General features: G+C 40.7%; 1 protein-coding gene across 1 annotated transcript in view; it reads left to right on the forward strand.

Moving 5' to 3' along the window:
- The window catches only part of LOC111159122 (glutamate decarboxylase like 1), a 185,775-nt gene that overhangs the window by 41,129 nt on the left and 121,704 nt on the right, over nucleotides 1-22,942 (forward strand). Inside the window, 6 exon segments of the mRNA XM_022521539.1 lie at nucleotides 189-304; nucleotides 6,146-6,225; nucleotides 6,348-6,402; nucleotides 11,466-11,582; nucleotides 15,984-16,048; nucleotides 16,302-16,383. Of these exon segments, the coding sequence (XP_022377247.1) occupies nucleotides 189-304; nucleotides 6,146-6,225; nucleotides 6,348-6,402; nucleotides 11,466-11,582; nucleotides 15,984-16,048; nucleotides 16,302-16,383 (515 nt within the window).

The following is a 22,942-nucleotide window of genomic DNA, read 5'->3' on the forward strand; positions in this document are numbered from 1 at the left end:
GAAATTGCTGTAATTGGGGGTTAGGAAGTGGGTAAGAGTCATGGGTCGGGCATGGGGCTCAGATGATTTCCGGGGATCTGTTATTAAGCTAGAGCAGCCATAGCCGTTCACATCTTCCCCTGTGGTCGGCACTTAGGGAGCTATAATTTCATGCTATAAATATGCCATTTCAATTTTGTTTTTTGCAGGTGGTTCAGTGTCTAATATGTATGCAATGAATTTAGCTAGATACAAATATTGTCCTGAGATTAAGGAAAAGGGGCTGTCTGGGTTGCCAAGATTAATCCTTTTCACATCGGCAGAGGTAAAAAATTATTTTTGATATCAGATACAGATTTTATGAGAATGTATTATTTAAGGGGGTTTGTTTGTTTGGGTCTTCTGATATGCTTTTATCCTATTCGCGTATGACTAATATGCCTAAGTATAATGTCATATTTCATTCCAAAGGAAATTCTGATGAGTTTGATATTGTAACCCCTGACCACTCAATTTTGTACATCATCTTTATTTAAAAATTTATAGTCTATAACATTTTTCTTTGAAAAAAGAGAACATTCAATTTGAAACTGCTACCTCTGAGAATCTCTTCTTTGAGTGCCTTATTTATTAAAACTTAGATGATCGCTTAACTCTGTCAGTAGACTTACATTTCCTTATAAAAACCGATTGCTTTGTATGACTAACACAAAGGTTTTCAAGAGGAAAGGGAGCTATTCTGAAATAGTGAACATCACACACACGCCCCCCACCCCCCACATTGCATGTTGCCACAATCCTCTATGTCCTTTTTCTCCTCACCGTAGGAGGTCTGATTGTGGGTAAGTACATCGGCTTTGAGCTAAGCTGCCTGCATTCAGTTCTTGTCTCCCCTACTAATTAGCTGAGTGACCCTGGCTAAGTTAATTAACTCCTCTGTGCCTCAGTTTCCCAATTTGTTAAAATAAGTAGCAGTTAACTGTGATCTCTAACAAATTACCCCAAAGCCCAGTGGTGTCGAACTAGAGCTAGATATCATTGCTTACGAGTCTTGGGATAGCCAGGACAGTTCTGCCTCTCTTGGTGGGGCTCCATTATGTATCTGGTGTCAGCTGCCCAATGGCTGAGGTAGAAGTGGCCCCGATAGGGATGAATCCAGTGAGTTCCCTCTGCTTGTCTCTCATCCTCCAGCAGGCTGGACCAGGTGTGTAGTCATGGTGGGGGTCCTTGGGAAAAACAATATGGACACCCACTGATCCTCTTGAGTCTGGGCTCAGAGTTGGCACATTGTCATTTCTACCTCATTTCCTCAGTGAAGCAAGTGGTGTCAATGAGCAAAGATCCAAGAAGTGGGGAAACCGACTTTATCTCGTAGGTGGACTTGCTGTGAAGTCCTCTGGCAAAGGGCATGAACACAGGGAGAAAGGAACCATTTGGGGCCATGATAGCCACCCAGCAGCCAGTCACATGAGCTTAGTAGTCATGGCTAAGTGGGTTGTTGCAGAGACTGAATGAGCTAATGCATGGAAAGTTGGAGAGTAACAGCTGGCACATCATAGATACACAAAAATGATAGCTAGTTTTCTTAGGAGGAGGAGAATTACTGAGCTATCATAATGTGGGTAGAATAGATAGCACAGTTGAAGTAGTCTTATCTGAAAGAGAGTCTTTTTTCCCTTTTTTCTTCTTGTGCAATTCCAGTGGGTGCCTCTGTCCATCCCACCACTGCTTCCGCCCCCCATTCCTGGCAGGAAGAGTTTAGCTTCCGTACCTTCTGTGATAATCCAGGGTCGCCTGTGAAACACACAAGGCTGGCAAACTCTAAAAGTTCTGTCATTTCCAGCTTTCCTGTATCTGTCATTTTCTTTAAAGAGCATGATTTCCTTTATTATTATTGCCAAAGGGTAAATTGTGGACGAAGACTTGGACAGTGGAAGAAAACCTGGCCATCCCTCCCATGTTTTCCACCTGTCCTGGCTGACCCTTGTTCTGGTTAGTTCAGTGCCATGTGCCAAGTGGGCACTGAGTGTGAGCCAGCATCTGGAAGGAATCATCTAAACTGAGATTCCTAACTCAGCCACCCGAGGCCCTTCTTTTTGAAAACTTCTTCTGGAGCAAGCGAAGAATGTTTGGGAATGGGGACATCTGGGGAGAACACTTTGTCCCTTGGGATTGTTGCAGAGTTTCCGTTTCTGGGCTCCAAACTTTGGCATTTCAATTGGAGGAAGCCCCATATCCGAAATGCAAAATCCCTTCTTTTGAATTGTACCTCCCTTGCCTGTGAAAGCTGATTCAGTAGGTCCCCTGATATCAGCTCAGTGCTTTTCCTTTTGCCTTCTTCATTCTTTGTTTTAAAATTCACTAGTGGTCTTTTCTGGAATAATTGCTCTGGGAAGAGGGAAAGAATTCTATGGGAGCCTAGAATAAAGATCATGCCTGGGAGAGATCAGAGACATAGGTGTAGACGGTAAATGGGGAGTGTAAAGAAACTGAAACCTCACGCAGTCGGAAAAACAGAGCTAGTTTTATTTTTTTTAATCTCCAGTGGAGATATATGTGCAAAAAGAGGTAAAATATAAGCCTGGGTAACATGGCAGCAGAAGATGAAGCCAGAAAACCAAGAACATCTTGGTTTACTTGAGCCATGGTAACAAAATATCATAGACCAACTGGCTTAAACAGCTGATGCTTATTCCTCATTTTTTCTGGAGGCTGGAAAGTCCAAGTTCAAGATGGTGGTAGATTTGGTATCTGGTGGGAGCCTGCTTCCCGGTTTGGGGACCATTGTGTGCTCATGTGGCCTTTCCTCAGCTCCTGATTGTGGACAGATGCTGAGGTCTCTATCTTCTCCCCCTATTAGGGCAGTAATCCTATGACAGTCTCACCCTTGTGACCTCATGCCAACCTAATCCCATCACATTAGGCGTTAGGGATTAAACACATGAATTTTGAGGGAACATAAGCATTCAGCTCGTAACAATGTGACTGCCACAGAGAAACTCCATATCTTCAAACACACTATAGCTCCAAATACAGATTTTTACCCCATTCATCCAGACTCTACCTTGTTCATTCCTTTTCCTGCTCTGGTAAAGAGATGGAGGTCATACTATTTGCATTATTTTCATTACTATTTTGGCAATCACCTTCATCACTTATTACAACAAATCAACTCATTGGTTAAAATTAAAAAAAAAAAGAATTTAAGAAGGTTGTGTTTCTTCAGTGGTCTTAAACTCTGTTAGGCTTTTTGCTATGAATCCCTTATTTGCTCTTAGTTGTTGGCAATGACCCTGTGGTTGTTTTCCAGTACTATTTATTGTGTGGCCTTTTTTTTTTTTTTTCCTGTTTTTGTGTGGCTTCTAGAGTAACCACTGTATCCCCGACTTGTACCATCAAGCACAGAGTATCTGCCCTTACCACTGGGGGTGTATTTGCATGCTTGAGGTTTTGATTATAATTTAACCGTCCACGGAGACTTGGAACATCATGCTAGAGCTCCCCACGCTGTCTGTGTATCCACAGTAACCTCCCCAGGCTGAGTAGGAACCAAAAAGAAAAGGGACTTTGGAGAAAAGTAATAAAAGTAATAATCTGTGACTTGATTAGCAGTTAAATATGAATTCCTTGAATTTAAAGAAATTGTAGTTTAGAATCCAAGTTCTTTTGAGAATCAGCATAAAGTAGTGATCATGGTCTGCTACTAAAAAGCGAAGGGAGAAGAGAAACCCTGACGTCCCAGGCCAGCCAGCAATCGGCCTAGTTCCCCTCTAACAGGACGGAGGCTGGGATGGGGCGGGAGAGACCAGGGTACAGTTCTCAAGGTCGTGCCTCCTCGCATACCTCATTCACTCACCCTGTTTGTGGCCCTTCTGTCTCGGCGAGTCTGACCAGAGTTTGGATGCTAATGGGGGTGTTCTTCACCAGTGAGCAGGTGCTTTTTAGGACCTCAGGCCGAGCATAGAGTAGCCCATCTGCTTTGGGAACAGAGCCAGCTGTGTGCTCTTGGAGAGGTCCCTGGACTGCATTCCTTTTCTTCACTCCCCGACAGGGTACACTCACAGACCCTGGTTTCCACACCACCTGGAGCTCATTTGAGCGTCAGATTAGTCCAAGTGCCCAGCACATTGTCCACGGGAGGGGAAAGCCACGGTTCCCTGGGAAACCCAAGGTCACAAAAAAAAATCCTTGCAGGAACCGGAAAGGAAAACATCAGTGCACGTCTGTCATTCGTAGAGGCACTTGCCGTTTCATGGTCATAGGAATAAATTCCCACTGAAATGTTTGTGTCTTCTGTAGACAAATGAAACCCGTTGGGGGAAGACTGGGTCTTAGAATGAACGACTGACTTATCTTTTGCCAGAGATGGGAGCAAACACCATTTGTTTCGAAAGGCAGCCGTTGCTTCTGAACTCCGGTTTTCTAGGTTTTTTCTCTCCTTGAAACTACTCAGCACATCTGAAACATTACCTTCTTTCTTTTCTTCTTCTTCTTTTTCTCTCCTCCAGGGCTCTTTTCCCCTCTGATGCCTTTAGATATTTAGACTTCAGTTTTGCACACATTTTTTTTTTTTAATCTGTCCCTATCCATTTGAGATTGACATTGGACTCTACTTTGCCCTGAGGTAACCAAAGAGCTCCACTGAGGCTACTTTTTCATGAGATTACTGGTTTTTAAATTCAGCAGACCCATTGGTTGGGGACACTTTGCTGTTTTCCAGGTCTAAGCAATGTGCTTTTCCTTAATGACAGATGCCAGTGGGATAGGCTACTACTTCTCACTGTGAGATCAATAGTTGATTGTTGAAGTCCAAGTCTCTGGTGAGAAATAATTCACCTTGACAATGTCACCCTAGCTATGGTGGGCTGATGTAGCAAGTAGAGAATTAATTACATTTTCATGTACACAATTACTCCTCAATATGCATATGTTCTTGTACCAACTTGAAATGAATGCATCCTACAGGCATTTGGCCGTGTCCTATTTGATACTTGAAATTAATTATTTAGGATGGTTTCATTTTTCCTGATGGTGTTACTTCTGCATTTATTTTTACACAGTTAAAAAAAAAAGAGCTTCCAATAAAACTCTCCTGACAAAAGAAGAAAAAAAGTTACCACATTTGAGGGAATATATCAAGTTAAGTGTGAAGGCATGACTACTCTCTTAATGTATTCATACCTACAAATTAAATTACTAAGGGTTTTTGGTACAATAATGTCCTTTAGCACCTTCATTTTTCTGGCACGAGAAAGAATTAATTGACCACCTGTCCACACTAATGTATAAAGAGTGACATCTCCAATGTTTGAATGCTAATTATTTTATAGGCTTTATGTAGTAGAGAAGAAAAGGCCCCAAAATCTCAGGCATATACTACCGTTTCCAGTAAAAACTAGACCAGACCTAATTCCAAAACCTTCTATTAGCCTCCTGTTCATGCCAGGGCTGCATAAAGTAAGGTGCCCATAAATTATTATTACTTTTGTTATTACAATTTTAGCCACCTTCCTCTGTGTCTAATTTCAGTCTAACATTCAGTATTAAACAAGATCGGTCAAGTGTCTGATCAGCATTTATAACCCATTATTCGCTCTTGAAAATAATTAAATTCTTCTGTAGTTTGCGACTGCAAATTTTGAGATGGAGTCTCGCTCCCTCCTTGGAGGGTTTTGAGTCAGCAGTGGACTAGCTTCTGTTTCCATTAATGGTGAATCTTATTAGTAGCATCAGGAGAAAACTTCTCTCAATGTTAGGGAAAAACAACAGCCTCCAGGGGCCATGTTTGTTCCCTAGGCCAGGCTCTGTGCTAAGCCCTTTCCGTACATTAACCCATTTAATTCTATGAAAAGCAGATGGACTAGGCCCCGACACACCCACCTCCAATTAGCAAATTGAGGCTTGGAGAGTGTACATTATTTCTCAAGATTCCATAGCTGCAACAGGAGGAAAACGTGAAATTAAAGCCTGGTTTCTCTGAGCCCAACCAAAGTCAGTGTTTTCAACTGGTATGTTAAGGAGCTCATTTGAATTATTACTTTCTTTTTCTTTTATGCAAAAACGTTCCAAAGATTGGGCTTAGCCATATGACTTTAGATAATAAGCAGTAGTTTTTTCAAGCTTTGTATTCATGTTTTCCTTTTCCCCCTTGTCCCTTTTAATTTAGTGTCATTACTCTATGAAGAAAGCAGCCTCCTTTCTTGGGATTGGTACAGAAAATGTTTGCTTTGTGGAAACAGATGGAAGGTAATGGGGACAGGATCCGGAAGCCTGGTGGGCGGAGGGGGAATTCATACTTTTTAAAAAAACAGTACCAGTGTCTGTTCACGACTAAACATAACTGAGTGCCTCAAATCTGTGTCTCCTAGAGGTAAAATGATACCTGCGGAACTGGAGAGGCAAATCTGGCAAGCCAGCAAAGAGGTGAGAGGGGAGAAAGAGAGGGGAAGTAAAAAGTAGGCATGCATCTGGACATAAGGGAAGGAATGCAAGCAGCCAGACCCGTTTCTGTGTGTGGGAGAGAGAAGAGAGCCTGTTAGAATTAAAATAGGGAAACTCATTTACAGATGTTCTATTTCCAGGTGCTTGGCTCTTCATGTTCTGTGCAGTTTCTCAGATGTTCTCATTCCCAGGTGGCTGGAGCCTATTAAAACACTGACATCACCATATTCCCAATTCTTGCCTAGAATTAGCTTTAAAAGATGAGCCCAGCCTCTCCAGCAGGGCGCCTGCATCCACTTCCTTACCTAACACTGGGCTGAGAGTTCTGGAGGTCAGGCCAACTGTCTCTGGGTCGCGTTCAAAATGCTCTCGATTTCTGATCAATCTATGCTCCAGGTTGCTTCCACCCAAAGTCCATCACAGAAACCATCATCCTGTCTTGGGTCTGTGTCTAGTGTGTCATCTCTGACAGAATGTCTGCTCTTCCATAGCTACCACGATATAGTAAAGCTGGCATGTCCATTGGTGGGGGAGGCAAGGTCTTGCCCCACCCACCTGCTATACTCCAGCCAAGGCAGGCCCCGACATCTGCTTGTGGGTGCGCCATTGCTTTGGTGGCAGCCATCTTGATTCTTGGACCAAAAGCCTGCTGGATTAGGTGCACCTGCTTTACTGCTTCCCTCCAATCCCACCACAGCTCTCACTGCTTTTGGAGCATCAGACTATTCCTCCACAGGTTTTGGAGCATCAGACTATTCCCGCACAGGTTTCTAGTAGGTAGCAACAGAGTTGGGTGTGAAACTGCTAAAACTGCTGAAAACTGAAAATCCCAGTTTTGAGCTGGGATAGAAGTATATTTCTCCTTTAAAAATATACATATATATTTTTTTATATTATATATATATATATATATATATATATATATATGAGAAAGTGAGAGAGAGAGAGAGAGAATACAAGCAGGTGGAGAGGCGGACAGAGGGAGAAGCAGACTCCCCACTGAGCAGGGAGCCTGATGCATGACTTGATCCAGGACCCTGGGTTCATGACCTGAATCAAGGCCATATGCTTAACTGACTGAACAACCCAGGCCCCCGGAAGTATATTCTCCTTACAGGATTTCACACCCTAAGAAGGATAGACTCTTTTATTTTTATTTTTTGTTTTAATACATTTCTGCTATTTTAGTCTTTATGTTTTTTAATTTTTCATAAAAATCACCTTGTCACCAGAGCATGCCAGTTCACTGTATCTGGTTTGAAATTCTGTACTTAAAAATTCTGCCTTTATTACAGGTGTACTGGCTTCAGTTGTGTGTCTTTAGATCTATACTTATCTTTTTTTTCTTTCTTTTTTTTTTTTTTAACATTCCAATGATGAGAGGATTTGAAAGCTGTCTGGTGAGACAGATTATCAGATTTCATTCATTCTTGGGTAAAATTCTGTTATAACCTGTTTGTTCTGCTGTGAACCACGGATATCGTGTTCTAACTTTATCTCTTTTTTTTTTCTGGTTTTATCTTCTACAGAAATTCCTATCAAAGGGAACTTTGTTTATGTCATGAATTCTTATTGGTGACCATGGGTGGGGAGGAAGTTTTGATTGTTCTTTCTGTATGGTTCATATGATTCCTTCCTCTCTCCCCCCTCTTTTTTTCTCTCTTTCTGTCCTTCTTGAATTATGATCTCTTCATCTTGGAAAATTTCAAATATATAAAAACCAATATAATGAACCTCTGTATACCCATCATGCAACTTCAGTAACTGAGCTTCTGCTCTGTTCTGTCTATACCCAATCCCCTCCCACCACCACTAGATTAGTTTGAAGCCAATCTCACACATCATACTGTCTGATCTATAAATAGTTCAGTATATCTGTCAAAAGGTATATTTAAAAAAAAAACCCACACACCATTACAAGAAATAAATTCTTAGTATCATCAAATTTTCATTCTATATTAAAATTTTCCTATTGCTTTTTTTTAATAGTTGGCTTGTTTCAATTAAAAATTCAAGGTCCATATGTTGCGTTTGATTGATTCATCACACCAATCTTTTCTGATCTGTAGCTTCTCCCTCCTCCTTTTTTTCTCTCCCTGCAATTGATCTGTTAAAGAAACCAAGTCTTTTATGCTGTCGAGTTTTCCACATTGTGGATTTCGTAGATTATGTCAAGAATTTGAGAATCTAGGTGTTCCCTCCACTGTACACCTCATCTGTTCTCTGGATTTCCTGTAATTTGGCAGTAGGATCTTGAGACTCAGGAAGGCCTCACAGGTGGCTTTCTGTCCTTCACTCAGGACACATCTCCTATCTCGTTTTGCGTTGGTTCTGGCATTATGGGTCCATCTGTTACAGAGCTCTGCATCAACCTCTTACCTCATGAATTTTGCTCCCACTGATGATCATCGTCTAGACTCATTATTTCATTAGGTGATGTTCTCATTTGTTCTCTCATTCCTTCTTAATTTATTGGTAGGCTTACAACCGTAAAGGAAAAGTTTCCCTCATTCTTACTTGGTTTCCCTAGGGAAACTGTTTGCACAACCAGGGAGGATAAATGTTTGATTCTTCCCCCTTGTGTACCAGTTTTCAGAATAGTGCGTTAGTTGCCTAGCATCTCCTAAAGATAGCCAAAACCATTTTTCTTTTTTAGAATCATTAGGGATAATCTAGCATATTTGATGGGTTTTATTCCGCTGTAGTCATTGTTATTTTCATTGTTCAAATGTTTGTTTGTTTTGACAATGAAAGACCATGAAACTGATATATCATGAAGTTGAGAACTTGAAAAGAGAAGTTTTGAAAAAGTGAAAATTGCTCTAGGCACATTTAAAAGTAGGGACATGGAGTCTCCTCAGTGTTCTTTCAAGTTAGTTAAAACTTGAGCCTGGATTTTCCAAGGACAGATCTTGCATCCGTACTGAGATAATACCTGGTGATTAAGTTTTGTTTTTGTTTTGCTTTTTTTTTTTTTTTCCAGTAGTTTCAGACCTAGCTCTTTTGTTTCAAGCTTTGAACTCATATTGTTATAGATGTGGGGATAGTACATCAATTTTTTTTTTCTGCTGTGATTCAGTTCCCTGGCCCAGCGCAATCCATTAAAAATCTGTTGAGCAGTGACCTTTACTTGATGCCATTCCAAAGATGGTGAAAACCACGGAAGCTTCAGAGATTCTAAAGATCTCATGAAAAGATCAGACTCGTATAACCACTGAATGTTTGAAAGTGCTTTTGTGTATGAGTGTTTCAGATGACAAACCTTCTTAGGGAATACAGCTCATCAGCAGCCCACAATCCATACTGTTTCCACTGAATTTTCTCATTAACAGCAGGAGATACGAAAAGGGAAAAAAAAAATTGGAAGGTTAAATCCAGATCGCAGAAGTTTGATTTCTGAGGCCTGATATTTATAGCTAGATTGTTAAAAAGGTGAGGAAAACTCATTAATAAGCTATAATAGCTTGCAAAAGTATTTTCTCACTACCACCAAGGTGTCACATCGTTTACGAGGAACAGTCCAAACATTAAAGACACCTTCCATGTTTTTAGGAAATTGCTTTTTCTCTTCCTTTTAATGATTGCTGTAAATCCAGTCTCATTTTATTTTGGTCGCTTGCATGATAAAGATGTGATCTGTGGACAGTTGAATACAGGGAAGAATTCCCAAAGCGGGTGGTTCCCCAGGAGCTCTATCCACCCACTGGCCCTGCTCTAACAGGTTCCGGTGGACTGGATTCCATAGGTCACAACCATCTCCCCAGAAGGCAAATGGATTCACTGGGTACTATCGCTTTGTTTCCTGTGCATCTTGATTTAAAGATGGGGCCCAAGTGTCTTTGCTCTGCCCCACTTTCCACTGAGAAATAACTTCTTTCTGTCAAAGGTCAGCTAAATGGGAAGGAGTCTGGTTCAAAAGGAATAACTTCTGGCATTAAATGGGACATAAAAATATATTGCAAGAACAACTGCACTTTAAAATAAAACTGAGAGAACAAAATGACTCCATCTTAAATGGAAGGTAAAATGACTTTTATAGGCAGGGAACGTTCTTGTCACTTAGTCCTCAAGGGCTCTAGAGTCTTAGGATTCTCATCCCTTCCCCCACCTCTACCTTCATCTGCAAATTGTCGCTCCAAGGCACTTCCACGGTGAGCAATGCATCTTTGCTGACATACTGGGGCAAATCTGTGGGCAAGCAATCTCATGTACTTCCATCTACCTGGCTGCTATAAAGTTTCTTACGGGGGCCAAGGTGCTTGGCTAGCTTGGCCGGAATTACCGTCCACCTCTGTGTGTTCCCACAGTCTCCCTTCTCCCCCACCCTTCACCTCCATTGCCTCTGGCACCTGTGCACTTTATAAGCTGCAGCCATCAGCTGTGTGAAGAGGCAGAATCATGGTAGGAGTGATGCAGGTTCTCTTTTCTAGAACATTCTAATGGATTTCTCTGTTGGGGTACCATTTTGCAGAGTGTATCCCAATGAGGTTACACTATCCCAGTTTAATGTCAATTTGTACTTAATCACTCTCTTTGTTTTGTAACTGCACTTACCTGATAAGGAGACAGGCAAACAGGCCTCCACGGTTTGCACCTGGAGCTGTTTATTTTCCAATCATCCTTGCTTTTATTTCGCAGAGGTGTAACAATGCTGGCACTCAGGCCTCAGTGAATCACCCCCAAAAGGAGGTAGGAATCACACAGAAGGCCATTTTGTCATTGCAGCGGAGGTTACTCACTTTGTATGTGAGAAATATAAAGAACAGAAAACACTTCAGGAAGAAAATGAAAGCAAAATCAGTTAACAGTGCATATGGATTTGGGACAAAGGACTCTTGTTGTCACAACATTGTCTAGGTTTCCTTGACCTCTTGGAATAGACAAGCGGCCATATTGTGGAGAAGCTGAAAAACACCCTATCTGAGTCATTACCTCCAAAGGAACCAGATAAATTTCTGGCTGCTTAACCGTTATGTTTACCCACCTATTACAGGACAAACTTAGTGCTAATGGTGATGGTTCTTGTGTGTGGGTCCTCCTCACAGGGAGCAGCTCCATTTCTCGTCTGTGCCACGTCTGGTACAACTGTTTTGGGAGCCTTTGATCCTCTGGATGAAATAGCAGACATCTGTGAGAGACACGGCCTCTGGCTTCATGTGGACGTAAGTGCATTTGTATGTACACTTTGGTTTAACTTTCTAGTCTGTTTGTAGCTTTGCTGGGAAGTCCTTTGTGTTCTCAGAAACTAGACACGAGGTCCCTGGCTACTTTTATTTAAGCGTGTATTTCTAATCAAGGGAAATAAATCTGCCATTTTCCATAAGGTTTTAAAGAAGAGGATCCCAAGACTTAATGTAAATTTTGGTTTTGTTCTCCAGATTCCATTCTATTTCCTCTTCTCTTGTGAACCATTCTCTTTGGTCCCTTGAATCTACTGTCATTGAGGCAGGGACACAATGAACTACAAAATCAAGAGACCTTGACTTTGGGCTCCAATTGGCCTCTTCTTCATTGCAACTTTAGCTGTTCAGGCTTTAGTTTCACTTATAAAGAAAGGAGTGGCTGATGTGGTCTGTAAAGTCTTCTAGCTCTGACATTACATGATTCCAATCAGCTGGAAAATGCAAACAGCTGCATTACATAATTGCCTGTTATAATTAAAGCAGGTTTTATCTGGATCCATGATAGTTAATTATTTGAGAGACATTGGGATAACTTACATTCTTCATAATTTTCTGACTTTAAGAATTGGCTTTTTTTCCCTAATTAATTTTGTAAGTCCTGGGGTGGTTCATAATAATTTTTTCCTTAATTAAAGGTAACTATTCAAATTCTACTCATCTAGAGTTAAAAATTTGCTTTCAGACAGTTATGAATACTTGTTGAGCTTTTGGGTTTTTTTTTTTCTTTCTTTCTTTTCTTTTGGTAAAACCAGGAATTAATTAGTTTGATTTAACCCAATAGAAGGGACAGTTGACAGTATAGGGAACTTTCTTCTGGTAAGTGAGTGATTCATAGCCTCCTTAGAAGAAAAAGAAAGAACAATATTTTTGACTTTTTGAACGGAAGGTAATGGCACTTGGGGGATATACCTGCACATACTTTTATAGTTTGTATGATCTTATGCTTTCAAAGTAAAGTGTGTTACAGAGAGAATTTTTCAGCAGCTCAAGGCTCTCATTAAGCATATGCTAATACTCGGTAAAAGCCGCCATGATATAAAGCTCCCTCGAGTTACAGGCTCTATTAGTATGCCAGTGGCAATCCTTCAGGTAGATTATTTGTGACTTTAAATGGGATTGTAGCATTTGTATCTGTTCACATTTCAACTTTTATCTTATTGATTTTTATAGACTTTGGAGCATAATAATACATTATGTCCTAAAAGATAATATGAAGTGAGTACTTTGTGACTGTGGAAATAAGGAGGAAAAATCAAATCTATCAGCAGTTGTACTGAAAAATTCCATTCTCATAAAAGAAACATCAAATATGGATTATATAGTTCATGCAAAGCAGACCAAGTACAGCAGTTTCTAAATTGGGAGTGAGATTAAGAAACTTAAGAGAGGCTCAGAGAGAATTGTGACTTAGAAGTATGAATGAAAACCTCCTTAGATTTTCTTAAAAAAAAAACTGAAGGTGGAATTTTTGAAGGAAACACTTTTATAAGGAAATGTTTAAGCCACACAAATTATTAAGATTTGCACACAGTAGGCATCTAGTAGTATTAGACAAAATTGGACAACAGTTTAGCTGACCTGGTAAAGAAATTAGCTCTCACATTGAGGTAATATTCACGCATGCTTTAATATTACAGGCTGGATATAAGGTAATATTACATTATATTGTTATAATAATAATATTGAATCTGCTGATAACATTTGATAAAGGGGCATGTAGCTTATCTTGAAGAAACTTCATACACCACATATAGTTTATTAACTTTAAAGATAAAAATCAACAAAATTGCAGTAGTCACCTTGGCCTGCTTGAAATTTTCTATAAGATACTTTAAAAATCCTTTAAAAAACTGGCATCTACTTTGTTTTTTTAAAATGTAATTACGGTTACTGATCCTCATGGACATTTCATAAAACTGAGTTGCCCTGCATAGTAAACATTTTATTAATTCTAAGATACACTGATTTTGTTTACATTTTAACATAGTTGAAGGTGGTATGTTGATGTCTTTTTTGTTGTTGTTGTTGATGTCTTTTTTTTTCTTTCTTTGGGGTACACAAAAATGGTGACTCTTCCATTGGATGGTGTCTTATATTTGGTTAATTACAATGCATATTTACACAACTGCATAAGGAGAACTTTAGTTTTCTTTTTTCTCCGGGAGGGCAGATGTGACTTCAGCCTCTGCCTCAGACTAGAAAGGTCTGGCTGGTCCGGCTCTTCTCTGAGGCAGAGGCTGTGGCTGCTGCAAAGCTTGGCGCTCCCAGGGGAGCATCCTGACATGCCTCAGGCACTCTTCTTCCAAGTCCCAGGGGAGGTAGCAAACGCTGTATTTAAAGTCTGGGGCTTTAGAAGCTGCTAGATCTCCATTCCACCCTTGCTTCCACTTCCTTGTGTGGACTGGGCTTATGATTTATTTCTTCTTTTTTTTTTTTTTAAAGATTCTATTTATTTATTTGACAGACAGAGATCACAAGTAGGCAGAGAGGCAGGCAGAGAGAGAGAGAGGAAGGGAAGCAGGCACCCTGCTGAGCAGAGAGCAATGCGGGGCTGGATCCCAGGACTCTGGGATCATGACCTGAGCCGAAGGCAGCGGCTTTAACCCACTGAGCCACCCAGGCGCCCCTGATTTATTTCTTAACTAACGAATTAAAGAGAAATATGTTAAGTAACCTGGTAAGTGCAGTGCCCAACAGGTAGTCATAGCTCTATAAATGACGGCCCTCCCTAAGGTGAAAAACCTTGATTCTTCAACATTTAGGTAATTGGTTTGCTCTTTTGAGGACTCTTTTGAGGGCTAAGTCTGTGATGGAGCTGACCCTGCCATGCTCCTCTAAACTAGGGAGCTAATGCCTTGAAAGAGTTGACATGATTTGAAAAACTTGCATGCACCAGCATTGGGAGCATTTGTTTGCTTTTTTGGGAGGAAGAGGAGGCAGAAGGTGGTGCAGGAGAAGGAAGGTGTGAGAGTGTGGTGTGTGAGACTCCTGAGCTCCTCTCTTTCTGTCACCCTCAGCTCCCATGCTGCCTTCTACCATGTGGCCCTAAGCTATGATGTTATCCTGAAGTAGGAATGGGCTTTGGCTCCCAGATCTAATACTTAATGCCTGTGAGACCTCGGACAAGTCACCTTCCACCTTTGAACGTTAGTTTTTCTACCAAAAATTTGAGGTAATAATGGCTCCATTCCCAATGTAACATTGTATGGGTTCAATAACCGTGGAGGTGTTCAACACAGCCCAAGCTGGTCCCCTCATATCCCCTCACAGCCATCACCCTTTCTGGCCCTACAGAATGAAACTTAGAAGTCTGCTCAATTGCAAGGACCAGTCTGACTTCCTGATTACTCACATTGATGCCCCCTCCCTTCCCTCTAGACTTCCCGACCATGGGGTTTCCTTGCATATCCTATTCTCAGCCATTTTGTCCTTTGTTCGTAATGTATAAGTCTCCAGTGGACATCTTCCCCAAGTCCCAGGCTTCTTTTCTCTCATTCTTAGCTTTTTGATTTGCGAATATTTCTGAAAGCTCTTTGGCTGAAAAGATCCAATTAATAGGATCCATCTAGGCCCTTCCTCGTGGGCCATGAGTTCCTCTGTACCCTTCTACCCAGCCTGTCAAGCATGTGCTCATTCATTATTCAGAAGGCCACCCCCCAGCCCATGCCTCGTTATCAGCATTTGCACGTTGTGTCTGTGAGAATGACAGTCAGCATTGCAAAGGATATTGTCTATTTTATTCTCAAATACAGAGAACAAACTGGTGGTTGCCACACAGGTGGGTGCGGGGAGGTGAAATAGGCGAAAGGGATTAAGAGGCACAGAATTCCTGTTATAAAATAAATCACAGAGATGCAGAGTACAGCATATTGACTATAGTCAATAATATTGTACTGACGATGTATGGTGACAGATGGTGACTACACTTATCTTGGTGAGCCTGTGGTAATGTATGGAAGTGTCAAATTACTATGTTGTACATTTGAAAGTAATAGAAGATGGTATGTCAGCTATGTTTCAATAATGACACTGAAAAGTAACAACAAAGGAGATTGTCTATTTCAGATTCTAGATTGGAGAAGGAATGGACTGTGTCTTTCAAGTCACTTTTTTGTCCACACACCAGCCAACAGCCTAATACACCAATTTCTTTATGCTGTGTGAATTTAAATTCTAAGCGTCTGTGGGAGGCCATCTACCGTGATGAGGCTCTGTTGGCCTGAGTGAGAGGCAGTGAGCACAAGTGTTTGGAGTGTTCATGGCTTAACGTGGGTTTATAACAAAGTATTAAGGTTGTCCCTCAGAGTTTTCTATGACAATGAACTGGGGAACACATAACATTGAAATAACATTGTTGCATTTATGTAAATTTCTCACCAGGCTTCTTGGGGTGGCTCAGCTTTGATGTCCAGAAAGTATCGGAAGCTTCTGCAGGGCATCCACAGGTAAATGTTTTGGGGCCCAGCACCTCTTATTTAGATAAGGGAAACTCTCTGGGTCTTGCATACTTAAGTGACACTGTGACAACCCAGAGATGAAGTGACTGTTCTACTTGAAAACTCCAAGCTCCCCAGAGAACTCAAATCAGCAATCCAGTTGAGCGCTTGAATACGTGTGCTGCTAAGGAAAGTATTTTTTCCTCCAGTAGAAGCTTATTAAGTTCCCTCCTTCCCTTGTCCTTTTTCTTTTGCGTAACAGAGCTGACTCCGTGGCCTGGAACCCCCACAAGATGCTGATGGCCGGAATTCAGTGCTGCGCTCTCCTCGTAAAAGACAAATCTGTGAGTTTTCCTCTTCTGGCCTTTGGGCTTCTGAGGGGGTTAAACTACCGTGTTTGCAGAGGACTTGCTTTTGCTTACATTTTGATGCTTTCGGACCGATATAGATGAAGGTCTTTGGTAAATGTTGGTGGCATGGAAAGGAAAAATAAATAGACTCAGATGAAAAAAAAAGTCTAGTGTTTCTGCTCAGGTGATTTTGTGGATTAGATCTCGGTATTATATAACCTCATTAGTTACAGCAAAATGGTCTCTCTTGCCCTCATTTGGATTATATTTTAAACCTCAGTTTTAAACATTGCCAAGATTTTGTTCTCCTTGATTAAGTCTGGGATTTAAGTTATCTTGAAACTTCTGCTTGCTGAGAAAGTGGAACAGATGTGTGTCATACATTAAATTGAATGCCTAATATGCTTAGCTAGGGCTTAACAGCACATTTATAGAGGAATATGTTAGCTCGGGGCTGACCGCCGAACACGGATTTATTAGCTTCTTTGGGAACGTTGCGGGGAGTTTGGAAACCAGTCAGGATCACGGTGGGGAAGTGGGAAGGGGTTGCTGAGTTTCCTTCTGGCCACAGGTATCAAACCCATGTTTTTTTTCTGGGTAAAATAAAGATTCTTGTGGGAAGTGGCCCAGGCTGGGAAGTGCCATTTCATTCTTAGAAATGCCTTCTCAAGATATGTGTGCAGCATGTGGGTGATTTTTCTCAGCCATCTGTTTACATTTTCTTCTTAGGGGACTCCCTTTGCCAATGCTAAAGTCATTTTCTCTTTTTAAGGAATTTTATTTCAAATGAAAGCCATATTTAAAATTAAAACCTAGTCTTGCATGTGCAGATAGTTACAACTCTCTTTAAAAATGAATTGTGATATTTGTAGGTCGGAGCCCTTTGTGTTTTGAGATGTCCAAAGGGAATACTGTAGGGGCCAAGGGCAGGCCACCCAAAATGTACTCCAAAGGCATATTGATTACTTTGAATGGGAATTAGCTAGTGCGAGGACATTCAGGCCCCCTCTGTCCTCCTGAAAGCCAGAAACAAATGTCCCATATGAAAGATACCCTCCCTGTAGTAAGAAGTAGGAACACATCCTACCACCAGGGACAGGAACTTGAAAGCCAAGAGAGCTGTAAAAACAAAGCTGTTACTTTTTTACTAATCACTACCTCAGCCCAAATTCTGCTTAGAATTTTTTACTAATTAAAGCTCTCAAACATCTGTTTTCTTTACCCTGTCCACTCCTCACAAACTTATTGTCTTGCCGTCTGAAATGTATAAAAACTGCCTCGGTCATTTGTTTGGGTCTCAATCTCATTATTTGGCCTCCATGTGCACATCATAAAACTTTAACTTCTTTTTTTCCCCCTGTCAATCTGTCTTTATGTAAATTAATTCTTAGTCCAGGTAGAAGAACCTAGGACAAAGAAACATTTCTTCTTCCCCTTCAGGATCCATCAGAAACTATGAACAGATTCTGCATTTAGAGATAGAGACACTTTGGGAAATAGAAATTGATTCTCTAATATTTTATGAGGTTGGCTACTGTTGGCTATATTCAACATCATTTCACTTTTTTGCACTTAACTCCTTAAGTTATGACTTCATTTTATAATGGAAAGGTAGTTTAGGATTACTATATCATGTATGAACCAAGGAACATCCTCAGCGTTATCTGTACTTAACGTATTTAGGACATGACAGAGTTAGGAATAAACCCAGGTTTTCCCTTGCTTTAGATATAAGAACAAAAATATGTCAAGTATCCCTTATGTGCCAGGCATTCGACATCTGCCTTCTCCCCAGTTGGCTGATCTGAATGACTTCCTTAACTGTTGGTGTGTTGGAAAATTCAGACCCCAAGTTTTATGACTATTCTTTTAAATAACATTCTAGCTTTTATATGTTTTTCTTGTCAAATGATATTTGAGTGATTTCTCCAAGAATTGATTTGCACTTATGTACTTGCGACAATTCAAAATTTTCTGGATCATCTAACTCTATTATAGAGTTATTATAGGGGTGATAATTTTATTTTTTAAAAGTATTCATTCCTGGATCTCAATAAAAACAATACCCATGTCGACTCACATGGCAGAGTTAAGAAGTTAGGAAAATTGCATGCATCATGCAAAGGACTGAACACTTTTAAAAGTTACCATTTTTCTTTAAATAAAAGATTGTTTTTAAATTAATTGGAATGGGGAGCTAAACCATGAGAGGTGAGATATTACAATCAGCTTAAGAAGTTTTACACTGGCAATTTTCTGTCTCTTTTATACCTATTTTCTGCCTCTGTTCTCTTTCACACTCATTCATTCATCATTCAAGCAACACTAACTGACTTCCTGTGTAGGCCAGGTGCTGTGCTAATTCTGGGCTTATGAAACAGACACATTCCCTGTAGTCAAAGAGCTCATAATCTTACAGAGGACACAAAGAACAAAATGTTCCTACTTAATTATTATTTTGATAAGTGGTTTGCAGAATGTGTCAGACGCTGTTCATTATGTATTCCATAGCCATTCCAATCTCCTTCCCTTCTCCCTCCCTTGTACTGGGAGCCACCAAATGACAGTTAACGGTCGGTACGTTATAGAGGAAATGTGAAGAGGCTCTTGAGAAAGGTGTTACTTGCAGCTAGAGGTGATACACACAAGAGGAGAGCATCCTTTCCCTTACTTCTGCCTTGAATGTGGTTGATTCAGAGCATGAGGCCCAGGGCTCTGATAGCCACCGAGCAACCACAATATGATGCCCTTAAATTAAAAGGTGAATGTGCACAGAATGGCAGAACAGAAAGGGGACAAGTCATGGCCTTGAATAAAGATTTTGAAATGTTGCATGAATCCCGGAAGTGATGAGTTGTAAACATTCTGTGGTATGAGGTCATTAAATGTCATTATTGCTGAAACCACTTCGATTGGGTAATCTGTCTCTTGCGGCCAAATGCACTCCTAGCTGATAGAGAAAAGAGTGTGGGACTCAGAGAAAACAGAGCAGGGAGACCTGAGATGTTTCAGGTAGAAGAAACAATGTGGATCAAGTTTTTAAGGAAGGAAGGTCCTTTTCATTTTGTTTTATTTTATTTTTAATTGTTTTTAAAGATTTATTTACTTGAGAGAGCGAGAGAGAGAGAACACATGAAGAGGGGGAGGGGCAGAGGGACAAGCAGGCCTCCCGCTGAGCAGGGAGCCCCATGCAGGGTTCAATCCCAGGACCCTGAACTCATGACCTGAGTTGAAGGCAGATGCTTAATTGACTCAGACACCCAGGCATCCCCAGGAAGATCCCCTTCATTTTAGAAACCAAAAAAAAGTCTGTTGTAGCTGAAGCCCAGAGAATAATGCTAAGACTGACATGAGATGAGGCAGTGGATGGAACAGTGGATGGTGAAGTGGCGTCTTCACCATTTTAGTGATTTTAGCCTTGATCTTCAGGACAAAGAAAGAATTTTAAAACCCAGGGAGTTATCTGAAAAGATTTTTATTTAAGACAAAGAAATGGAGGTGGGCAGGAATGGATGCAAGAGTCAGAAGAAGCTGGCCGCATCCAAGCAAGAGTTGATGGCAGGGGAGTTGGAAAACTGTGATGAAATTCAAGCTCTGCTTTACCAAGCCACTAGACAGGGCTGCATTACCAGTTTTATGTGGGAGATGAGGAAGAAGCAAGTGTCATAGTTGACTCCCTGCTTAGTGATATGGCAACTAAGCGAACGTTCATGTGTAGGCAGATGGAGATTGCTGGAGGAGGAGAAAACTTGAGAGTGAAATGTCTTGGTTTTAGCATTGGCTATCATCAAATTTGGGATTCCTATGAAGTTTTCAAGTGAAGGGTTCAAGTAGGCAGTTGGCACATAGATCCAGAGCTAGGAAAAGTGATCTGGGCTGGAAAAGCATATTGGGAGTGCTGACACATAGATGTTCTCCAGGGTCCTAGAGGTCGAATGGATTGCCTTGGGAGGACCTTGGGAGTGAGAAGAGAAGAGGGTATAGAACCTAGCCCTGAGGAACTTCAGAGTCTGTAAAAGCTGAGGTCGTCGGAACAGCCGGGGAGAAAGGAAGAAGATCAGGAAAGAGTGTCACTAATGAAATATTCTTTGAGGGAGGAGTATTATGAGGAGTGTGCAAGACTGTCACCCTTTGTGTTGAAGCTGAAATGTCACTCCTTAAGGAAGAGATCCCAGACTCTCCAGCTGGACTGGCATCTCCCCATTATTCTTTCTCAAACCTCATGCCCTTTCCCTAAGTGCCAATCAGGATTCGTCATTATGATTTCTCATGTATTAACTTCCCTTCCCTCTAAAACATAAGCTGTATGAGGACAGGGACTATGCCATTGTATTTGCCGCTGTATCTGCAGTACCTAGCAAGGATTCACTGAATGAGCACAAAATTAAAATTCACTGAAAAATGTAACATTTAAATGAATGGAAAAGCCTCAGAAATATTTGCCATCATGTCAGCAGAAACTGGGAGTTCCCAGTTTTTCCCCTACCCCAAATTATTTCTTTTGACAACTCTGAGATAACAATGATGAAAATTACAATTGATGAATTTATGTTGCCTCCATCCTAACAAAGGGCCTTAGCGTGCCTCCAGTGGTAATTGACGAATAGTGGTTTTAATTTGGACCTACTCCTCCAGTTAATGGAAGGGGATAACTCTAGCTAAAAGAAAGCAAATTACTTAGTGAATATACTTCTGTTAAGGGAAAAACTAATTCCCTAATTTGTACCCTCAAAGCCCTGACATTCACAATGCTGTTTTCCTGATTGACTAGCTGTGGTGTTTGCATTTTTAATGCCCTGTATTAGTAAAGAAGACTACTACCAAAACAAACAGAGCTGCTGCTCTCAGAGTTGTATTCTCACTAACCGTCTATGCATCATAGGGATAAAAAGAAAATCAGACGTTTATAAAAAAAACAACAACAACCCACTGTGATTATATATAGGTTGACTTCAGATGTAAATGCTGGCACTACATGGCTGTTTTGGATCAAAGACAATTTTGATGCTTTGATCTGAAAGAAAAGGCAATGTATTCTAAGAATCAGTTACGTGGATGGGGGAAATCTCGGTATTGGTTTCTTGATTTTTAGTGTTCATTGGAAAGAATTCTTATTAAAAAAAACAACAACAACAGATACATGAAAATGAGAAACTTGCTAATCAGATGACTTTCTGAGTATAGATTTTCCTCTCCATTTCTACCGACCATTATCACCCGATATTAACTCACAGGCACTTCCTGTTTCACTGAACGATATCACTGAACAATTTTTTTTTAATAGACTGTGTTGATCCTACAGAATTTTTTTATGTCCATTTTTATATGTTAATTTCAGTAGTAATTTAGATGCATCATAGAAGAATTAGAAAATTTAGATATGGAGAAAAATTAAGAAAGAGTGACAGGATACAGATACCTGAAGATGCCCTTTTATATATTTTCTCCTGCGTATATACATTGAAATGTATATATATGCACCTACCTAAAAAAATTACAACATAGTTTGCTTTTAGCATGCTCTTTTTGTTTAACCAAATGGTTTTTGTTTAACCTATACATTTTTTAAAAAACAGATTTTATGTATTTATTTGTCAGAGAGAAAAAGAGACCACAAGCCTGGGAAGCATCAGGCAGAGGGAGAAGCAGGAGCAGGGAGCCTGATGAGGGACTCGATCTCAGGACCCTGGGATCATGACCGGAGCCGAAGGGAGACACTTAGAGGACTGAGCCACTCAGGCATCCCATTCTATACAGTTTTAATAGCTTTGTAGTGGTCTATCATTTTGACATATTATAATTAACTTGAGGATCTTGTTATTGTTGACCCATTAGATTGTTTCATGATATGTGCTGCCAAGGTAAGCGCTCAATTATGTCATTTTAATGTTTGGCCATTAGAGATTTGGCTGCCATCTTTGAGACTAAATCTTCATGTACATCCTATATTCTTTCCTTATAGTAAATTCCTAGACATAGAAGAGCCATGATCAGCTTTCATGATGCCTTTTTATACTTATTTCCCAATTTTCCTTGTAAAATACCTCTTACATCACGCCTGGGTGGCTCAGTGTGTTAAGGGCCGACTCTTGATTTCAGCTCAGATCATGATCTCAGGGTCGTGAGATGGAGCCCCACATCAGGATCCGTGCTCAGTGGGGAGTCTACTTCGATTCTCTCTTTCCCTCTCTCTCTGCCTCTCCCCCCTGCTCATCTTCTCCCTCTGTCTCTCTTAAGTAAATTAGTAAATCTTAAAATACTGTTGACCTTCTCACTAACTGAGTATGTGTGTTCATCTCTGACATCACAGGGGTTTTTAGCTTTGTCAGTTTAGTAGGCAAGACATCTGTACACCCACACTTAGAGGCACACGTAAACATTTTCCTTCTACTTTTATCTATTGACATAGCTCCTTCTGAGGGATCTTCTTCAGACAGAGGTATTGACATGCGACTCTGGGCTAGGTTTGAAATGTGAGGCCCATAAGCCTGCAATTCTTTTCTCCATTCTAGAGGACACAGAATGTAGTCCCAGTTATTCATTAGGAGAAAGA

This window comes from Enhydra lutris, unplaced genomic scaffold, assembly GCF_002288905.1.
Source record: "Enhydra lutris kenyoni isolate GAN:26980312 unplaced genomic scaffold, ASM228890v2 scaffoldscaffold66, whole genome shotgun sequence".
Classification (NCBI taxonomy): Eukaryota; Metazoa; Chordata; class Mammalia; order Carnivora; family Mustelidae; genus Enhydra; species Enhydra lutris.